The sequence below is a fragment of the Teleopsis dalmanni genome, chromosome 1 (genome assembly GCF_002237135.1).
Source record: "Teleopsis dalmanni isolate 2A chromosome 1, ASM223713v2, whole genome shotgun sequence".
NCBI lineage: Eukaryota > Metazoa > Arthropoda > Insecta > Diptera > Diopsidae > Teleopsis > Teleopsis dalmanni.
Genome location: NC_051846.1, coordinates 94,381,906 through 94,391,777, shown reverse-complemented (window position 1 = coordinate 94,391,777; position 9,872 = coordinate 94,381,906). Strand labels below are relative to the sequence as shown.

The 9,872-nt window shown below is 39.4% G+C and overlaps 1 protein-coding gene across 1 annotated transcript; it reads left to right on the top strand.

The window, feature by feature from the left end:
- The first annotated feature begins 1,473 nt into the window (after positions 1–1,473).
- On the top strand, positions 1,474–6,822 carry LOC119688715. The gene has a single exon (XM_038103384.1). The coding sequence runs from the start codon at positions 1,474–1,476 to the stop codon at positions 6,820–6,822; it is 5,349 nt and encodes a 1,782-aa protein (XP_037959312.1).
- The last annotated feature ends 3,050 nt before the right edge of the window (positions 6,823–9,872 follow it).

Sequence of the window (9,872 nt, the reverse complement as noted above, 5' to 3'; positions counted from 1 at the left end):
TGCCGAAGCCTGCAGCAATCAATAAAAACTCCAAGAATATGTTGAAGCAAAGTACAAAAAAATCGTCAAGCGTAAGGTGGGTCCAAGTGACTCCAGCCAGCACCAACATCCAATAGCTGAAAATAGTCAAGCGATTCCAGGTATTACTTCAAGTGACAGGAATCAAGCATCTACGGCTCAAGGGAGGAGGTTAAAAATAAAAGCGTAGTAATCACAGCAGCGGAACCTTCTGCAAAAGGAATAGGTAATTATGTCGCTAATACAAAAAATCCAACGTGTTACGTTACGTCACTAATGGTAGGAACAATATCGACAGAACCCAGTTCCAGTGAATCCTGCATAACTCACGCAATGGAACAAGAGGATGTGATTGATCTCGACTACGACTGACAACAAATGGAGCTGGAGGAGAATGAGATCGCACGCCCCAAACAAAAAAGGGTTTGCATCACTTGGCCGGCGGAGCTGGAATCGACTATACGCGACGCACTTACTTAACATATAAAAGTTAAACGAATTACCTACCGTCGAACGTTCAACAATGTACTGTATCTGGTGCGAATTTACCGTCAAGATCTCGTGACTGTCCATAGTCTCCACAAACCGTAAGAAGGAGAGGAATGTACATAAATAAACACTTTACACCTCATTAATTTTTTTATATCCAAAATTGTTGTTATGAAGTCTCTGTTATATATGAATAAAATTGAGAAAATATATTTTATGAGAAATATCTGATACGTATCTTAATGGTCTTGTTTTTAATAAATTAACCCACGTTGGAATTTAATATTTCTGTTGTATAGATTTCGTGACGTGAAGTAGTCTGAAGTTAGGAAAATTAAAATTAACATTAAATTGGTAAAATCATAAATACACACCTTCTGGATTTACCACAGCTACTTTAATGTACTTATAAATTATTTACTTGCACATTATTTTTTATAAATCAATAAACGACGTTAAAAATTACAAATACCGGTGCTGGTTATAAAGTCAAAACCAAATAGACTGTTAGAACTCCACTCCATACCCAAAGGTTAATGTGCGTAAAATGTTTGTAAACTTGCTTTGGTCGTTGCAACCGTGCAGCTATAATTAGAAAATGCAACCCAGTGCACACATGAACTGTCAGTTCATGTGTCAGCTGATTGTCATTTGTGCTGGGCTTTTGTTTTTGAGTTCCGGTAGAGGCAAGGCGGTTGTCACGACCAAAAGTAAGTGAAAAAATAATTAATTTTAAGTATTAGAAATTAATAAATTTGTTTTAAGATTTTAAAGCATTACATTACATCACAATACACACAAATAACTTGTTTTGCTATTAAAAATTGGTCAATAACAAACTTTAAAATTTTTGTGGCAAGCTGTAAAAATCTTGCGGTAATCGAGAAAAGAAAATAGTGTGGCGATTTGCCTGGAAAGAAATCCGAAAAAATCCTTTTAATCGGGAACACATGTAAAAAGAAAAATATGTCATCCGGCAGCCAGAAGTCGACTGTACAATGTGCCGTGTGCAAAAAGGTGAAGACTGGAAAGATGGTGCAATGCGACGCATGTGACCAATGGAGTCATTTTGCATGCGTGGGCGTAGATGACAGCATTGCAGACCTGCCTTGGAGTTGCGAAAAATGCAACACGGTAATGCAGGTTTCAGAAGCGGTTCCGAATAAGGCACCAAGTGAGGAGGACTTGGTAAGTAAGGGCGGTTCAATCATGTCAAGAAACAGCATGAGAATCGAACTGCAGTACTTAGAAGAGCAAAGAAAAGCCGAAATGAAATATATAGAAAAGAAACGTACAATAATGCTGAAGTATGTAGGCGAGGATGATGTTAAGGGTGAAGGCATGAGTGAGGTAAGGACACATAGGACGCTAGAATGGGTGAAGAAGCAGGTTGGTATGAACAACGATGACAGCAAGCCAAACGAAGGTTGTGGTGTTCAGTTGGGTGGTTCAGCTGATAGGGCGGAAGCCCAAGCAGTATCGAAAGTTATACCGGCGCTGATGATAGAACAAATTAATGCGCGTCATGTCGTTCCACGAGATTTGCCTATATTTACCGGAAAGCCGGAAGAGTGGCCACTTTTCTACAGCAGTTTCAGCAATTCAACACGTTTATGCGGTTTCAGTGAAGACGAGAATCTTTTACGATTGCAACGTGCCCTTAAGGGTAAGGCACTTGAATATGTTAGCAGTAGGCTCATGATACCAGCATTAGTGCCGGAAATAATGTCAACTCTTCAAATGGTATTTGGAAGACCAGAACACATAATCAATAACTTAATTACTAAAATTCGAGCAGTGTACATTAATATAAATAAATTGGACACAATTGTTACGTTCGCCTTAGAGGTAAAAAATTTGATCGCAACTATGGAGGCTTCAGAGTTACATTCACCCTTAGTGAACCCGTTGCTTATCCAAGAGCTTGTGGAAAAACTACCACCGCAGATGCGATTGCAGTGGGCTGTTGCATCGCGTAATATCAATGTAACACTTAAAACATTCGGCAACTGGATATATGAACTAGCAGAAGCAGCAAGTAATGTATCGCCCGTTTTTAGTGCTGGAGCCAGTGTAGATAATGAAAGGCGCAAAGCGCAACGCATTAATTTTCACGAAGAAGAACCTCAGGGTGCAGTAGGCGATAAGCACAAAATTCTAGCATGCTTTTATTGCAAGGAGGCACATGCGTTGAAAAAGTGTGCAAAGTTTAAAACACTAAAAACAGACGCGAGGTGGAACGTAGTGCGTGAAATGAGACTATGTGGAAGATGTCTACTGCAGCATGATTTTCGAACATGCAAGAGGACCCGAGAGTGCGGTATACACAATTGCAACATGAAACATCACCCATTGCTACATAAACAAACAAGTTCAACTGCAAGTGGGGCAAATGAAACGTTGGCGGTTCATCATCAACTAACTTCACAAGCGCTGTACAGAATTGTTCCAGTTACAATATATGGAAATGGTGTTACCTGCAACATTTATGCCTTTCTGGATGACGGATCTGGTCCAACGTTAATAGAAAAAGACGTATTAAGACAACTGCGGATTAAAGGTGAAACGAAAGATCTTTGTTTACGATGGACAAATGGTACGGTACGCAAGGAACCTGATTCTGAGCTGGTCAACCTGCAAGTCTCCAAAATACGCGAAGGTAAAAGGTATTCGTTGTGCAATGTGCGTTCAGTAGCTAAGCTGGAGCTACCCGAGCAATCTTTAAATATGACAGAACTTACCGATAAGTATAAACACTTAAAGGGACTACCAGTAGAATCGTATCAAAACGTTAGGCCTCGAATGATAATCGGCCTAAGCAATAAAGAGGTAGCTATGCCAATGAAGTTCAGAGAGGGAGGCAAGAATGAGCCAGCTGCAACGAAAACTCGACTCGGTTGGACCATATATGGAATAATTAAGCACGAACCTAATACTATTAGGGAAACGTTAAATTTACACATCTGTGAATGCGATGATGATCTAAGTTTGCAGCGTTTAGTGAAAGATTTTGTCAGTAATGAAAACGTTATTGAAAGTAAGAAAAAACTAGAAAATATGGAGTTGGAACAACAAAGAAGTATGCAATCAAAAATAAGTCGAAATGGTGAATACTTTGTAACAAGATTGCTTTGGAAATCAAATAACATTACTATGCCGGATAATTACTTAATGGCGTTGCGTAGACTTCAGTGCTTTGAGCGCAAGCTGCAATCCAATGTAACATTGCAAAGCTGGGTATGTGATCACATCGATGACATGAAGGCGAAAGGTTATAAACGCCAGCTGAAACCTAACGAAGCCGAGGGGTGTTATCCACGTAAATGGTACCTACCGATGTTTACAGTCAGTAATCCGAATAAACCACAAAAGCAAAGACTAGTGTGGGATGCAGCTGCACAATATGACGGAGTCTCGTTAAATGCGTGTTTGGAGAAAGGTCCAGATCTGCTCACTTCGTTGGTAGATGTTCTTGTTAATTTCAGAATCGGAAAAATTGGTATAAGTGGCGACATTAAAGAGATGTTTCATCGAGTACTCGTGAAAGAAGAAGATCAACATTCACAACGCTTCCTGTGGAGAAATTGTGACGATAGCAGACCACCAGATGTTTATTTGCTACAAGTTATGAGTTTTGGGGCAACATGTTCACCATCGTTGGCACAACTGGTAAAAAATAGTAATGCACGCGAATACGAAACCGAGTTTCCGCGAGCAGTGAAATGTATTTTACAAAGGCATTATGTAGATGACATGCTGGATAGCGTCGACACAGTGGAGGAAGCGATTAATCTAGTCAATGAGGTTAGAAATATTCATAAGAAAGCAAATTTCCATATTCGCAATTGGGTTTCAAATTCTAACGCAGTGCTGAAAGCTATAGGTAACCAAGGCCAGGAATTTCAATTTTGCTCGGCCGGAAGGCGTATAGACCATACATTTGAGGCAGAGAAGATATTGGGAATCCATTGGCAAACCGACACTGATATGCTCACATTTGATCTGAAGTTTACCAAAGCCACTGAGGATGTTCTAAGTGGATATAGATTACCTACGAAGAGAGAGTTGCTACGATTGATGATGTCAATATTCGACCCTTTAGGGATGCTTACCTTTTACATTATTGACGTAAAAATTTTGTTTCAAAAAGTTTGGCGAAGTGGAGTTAGCTGGGATGACGCTATTCCTAATGAGCTAGTTGATGAGTGGAACAAATGGCTGTCGCTGCTTGGCGGTGTGAAAAATGTGAAGATACCGAGATGTTACTTCGCTACGGTTAATAAGGATGCAGACTCCATTGAATTGCATGTCTTTGTGGACGCAAGTGAGGTTGCATATGCAGCGGTGGTGTACCTAAGAGCGAAGAATCGCAACAACATAGATGTTTCATTGATATGTTCTAAAGCAAAAGTTGCACCATTACGACCAATATCAATTCCAAGACTGGAACTACTCGCGGCGGAATTGGGAGAACGCTTAGGAAACAACATAAAAAGGGCAATAGATTTGAAAGTGACCAGTATAACGTATTGGAGCGATTCAAAGGCTGTTCTATCGTGGATAAAATCTGACCCACGAGATTACAAACAATTTGTAATGTTCCGCATAGCAGAAATCCAGGAGTTGTCCGAAGCAGAACAATGGCGGTACATTCCTACAAAATTAAATGTTGCGGACTTGGCTACAAAACAAACTAGTAATCCAGACTTTACTTGGAAAAACCCTTGGTATAAGGGACCGAAGTTCCTGTATGAAGCAGAAACTTGTTGGCCAAATAATGTTGGCGTACAGAAATATAACGAAGATGCTGAAATCAGAAAGCAACGATTGTTGGTGGCTCATGTAGCAGAGGAGGAACCTCTCATAGATGTCTACCGATTTTCAAAGTGGGAACGTTTAGTTCGATGCATGGCCTATGTGAAAAGATTTATGTCTTTACTATCAACTAATGAAATGAAAAAGAAGAAATCTGTAAACCAATGCTTGTCAGTTGAGGAACTGAAATGGAGTGAAAATTTCTTGTACCAGACAGCCCAGTTACAGGATTACAAGAAAGAAATGACCGCATTAAATAGAGACGCTAATATTACTCTTTCTAAAATTAGCCCTTTGCGAAAACTTTCACCATTCATAGATGCACAGAATGTTTTAAGATTAAAAGGTAGATTAGATAAAGCCGTATGCATCGATGATTCAACCAAATTCCCAATTATACTATCAAGGAAAAACTACATAACTAAGTTGATCGTAGACTGGTATCATCGAAAATGGAAACATCTAAATCATGAAACGGTGGTTAACGAAATCTTTCAGAAATACCACATTCCGGGACTGCGTAGACTGTTAAAGCAGGTAAGAAATAATTGCCAACATTGCAAGGTTCGCGATGCGAGTCCAAAGCCGCCGGAGATGAGTGTGTTACCAGAAGCACGACTATCAGCATACTCCCGACCATTCTCACATGTTGGAATAGATTATTTTGGCCCGTATACTGTAACAGTAGGAAGGCGCTCAGAGAAGCGCTATGGCGTCGTTTTTACATGCCTTACGTGTCGAGCAGTGCATTTGGAGATAGCTTATAGCCTGTCAGCCAGCTCGTGTTGTATAGTGATACGAAATTTCATAGCCCGAAGAGGAGTGCCGAATGTCATCTATAGTGACAATGGAACAAACTTAACAGCAGCTGAAAAGGAGTTACGAGAATCAATAAAAAACGTGGACTTCAATGAATTGCAAGCTGAATTTACAAGTCCGGAAACACAATGGGTTTTTCTTCCACCAGCTGCGCCGCACATGGGTGGAGCGTGGGAGCGGATGGTGCGATCCATAAAAACAGTGTTAGGAGCAATAATAAGCCCGCAAGCAAAAATTAATGATGAAAAGATGCATAACCTGTTCTGCGAGGTAGAATCAATCATAAATAGCAGACCGCTCACTTATTTGTCGATTGAAACAGCAAGCGAAGAAGCGTTAACTCCGAATCATTTCTTGTTGGGGTCATCTTCCGGGAACAAGCCGCCGGGGAAGTTCGATACTAACCACGAGCACGTGAAATCCTCCTGGAGGCATTCGCAATACCTTGCCGATCGGTTCTGGAAAAAATGGATACAAGAGGTGCTTCCAACGATGACAAGACGGACGAAATGGTTTGGTAAGATAAAACCCATCGAAGCAGGTGATGTCGTCATTATTGTTGACCCAAATTCTCCTCGCTACACATGGCCGAAAGGAATTGTAATTAGTGCCATTAAAGCAAGGGACGGGCAGACCAGGAGCGCCATAGTGCAGACTACTCGAGGGCAATATCATATGTAGACCTGCTGCAAAATTAGCCGTATTAGATGTTCGTGGAGCGGCAGTTTAGAGTAAGTCGTATTCTTATTAAAGAGATACTGGGGGGAGAATCGCACTCCATACCCAAAGGCTAATGTGCGTAAAATGTTTGTAAACTTGCTTTGGTCGTTGCAACCGTGCAGCTATAATTAGAAAATGCAACCCAGTGCACACATGAACTGTCAGTTCATGTGTCAGCTGATTGTCATTTGTGCTGGGCTTTTGTTTTTGAGTTCCGGTAGAGGCAAGGCGGTTGTCACGACCAAAAGTAAGTGAAAAAATAATTAATTTTAAGTATTAGAAATTAATAAATTTGTTTTAAGATTTTAAAGCATTACATTACATTACATTACATCACAATACACACAAATAACTTGTTTTGCTATTAAAAATTGGTCAATAACATAGACAAACGTCAGAATCATCAAGAGAATTCGCCGCAAAGAGACGATCAGAACCACCACCAAACAATAGAAAAAACACTGTAAGTGAGCTACATGAAAAGCTCGTCTGATCAGTATAAAAGGCGACGCGTTTCGTTAAGAGGCACTGAGTCTTAAATGATCACTGAGTGGCATTATATGTCAACCAATAAAATAATATAACAAATATTATCTGACACGAAGGCGGTGTTAAGTCGTAGTGTATAACATAATACAAAATATATATATAATAGTTTACGAGCATAAGGCGGTTTTAAGTCAACGCGCTTGGAGACTATTATATGTATATTCAATATATCAAGCGTATATTCTTTTACTTTCTTTCCCAAACAGGTGAACACAGAAACAAGGTGAACCAAGCCAACTACAAGTTTAGACTAAAGACCATTTGCAATTTCACAGAGGTAATCATTAAAAGTAAGACCATTGGGAATTTTTGTTCATGCTGATTTCATTTAATTTCTTCCTTTTGTATATATATTATTAAATTTTTTTATAAATAAATAGTTCTGAAAACTGAAATCACCATCTTTTACCATTGGAGCGTTGTCTGGTAAATATTTTCCTGGCGTAAATTCTGCATTCGGCATTTTTGATGTGATTTTTGGTAACACTATTGCTTCGATATGACAGCTCTTATTCCTAACATGTATAAATTGAATTTCTAATGAGCATTTGGCTACAACGCTTGTTGTTTGCCCATTGATAACTTTTACATTAGTTTGATAATTGGTTAATGGTGCTCTGTTTAATCTTGCTAATTGTTTTGTTATTATACAAGATTGTGATCCTTGATCGAGAAGCGCTCGTATCGGATTGAGTTGTTTTGTAGTCCTTATAATTACCATTGCTGTTGCTAGTAAAACAGTTTTTTCCTTTTGGATGTTGTACGACGCTGCCACTTCGGTCTCCGTGGTGTTCTTCAATGTTGGCATCCTCTGTTTATTTATGTTATTTGTGAATGTTGGTTTGCCTTGAACTTGTTCTTGCATAAGTTGATGGTGTTTTTTATCGCAAATTGTACATCTTTTTTTTATTCAAGCACAATTTACTAAAATGCCCACTCTGAAGGCAATTAAAACATAATTTAGTGCTCATAATCTTTTCACGATATTCCGGCACCTTCATATTCAGAAACTTTGAATATCGAATTATGGTAATTGATGGTTACCATTACACACCAAACATAGCGTATGTATTGTAGTTACATGCGTTTTTGTATTTACAGCTGTTGGTCGAAAGTTATTCTCATTTTCACGATTTGTGTCATGAGTTGTCTCCAATCCTCTAACTCTGCTCTCAATAAACTCGTATAAGCTGCTCAATTTTGGTGTTTGTGTTGATGCTCCTCTTGAATGTTGGTATAATTTTCTGAATTCACCATTTAATTTTGGAAGCCGTATCTATATTATTACTGGATCTCAACTTGACGTGTCCACATTTAAATTACGTATACAATAAAACACTTCTCTAAAATCACCCTTTAATGTTTTTAAATCCTGTGCATTTTCGTTTCTTATTGCTCTGAGCGACAATAACTTATTAATAATGAATGATTAATAAGGAATGATGCTGACTACGATCCCTGAGGAGCCATTTGCTACCATCACAGCCGATTTTATGGGATCACTACCGCGATCGAAAAATGGAAATACAATGCTGCTGGTGATACTAGATAAATTTTCGAAATGAACGGAGTTGATAACCATACGTCGAGCGACATCCGACAATGTGATCAAAGCGTTGAGAGAAAGAATATAAGCCAATTCATTAGTAATGTTTTCAAGCAGTGGTTGGTAAAGATGGGTATTACACACAGAACCACAGCATCGTACATGCCACAGGAGAATCCTACTGAGCGTGCGAACCGAACTATTAAGACACTGATGTCACAAACGGCACGCGACGAACATCGTACGTGGGTCGAGATGCTGCTGGAAATCACTTTAGCCATTAACACTGCGAAATCGGATTCAACAAATTACACTCCAGCCTATCTAGTGCAATGGCGATTGTTGAGACTCCCCGCCAACTTGTTCGTCGAATGCACCCCAGGAACAGGAAATCTGCAAGTAACCCCTGCAGTGAAAGCCGAGAAACTACAACGCGTGTTCAAAATCAACCAACACAATCTACAACAAGTCGCAACAAATCAGGCGAAGTATTATAACTTGCGTCGTCGGAATTGGAGGCCGTGGATAAATCAATTAGTGTGGGTTAGACAACATTCCCTCTCAAATGCCAAAAACTATTTTTCAGCGAAACTTGCACCAAAATTCGACGGTCCATTCAAAGTACAAAAATTTATATCGCCAGTGTTAGTAAAGCTTAGCGCAGAAAATACAGCAACATTAACGAAGGCGCATATTGCCGACCTTAGGGTGCACTATGGTTGTCCTTAAAATATAAAGGACATTAACACTTATGTACCGGCAAAGTAACTGCAACATAAAACAAATACCCGCTATCTATTCAAGTATTTAAAGAACGTGTGCCATGAGGAAGTTCTCAGTAGTCGTTTGAACTAACAACGAAATTTGAAATTTCCGCGGAAAAGTTTCGCACAAGAATGATCGAAATAAACAACAG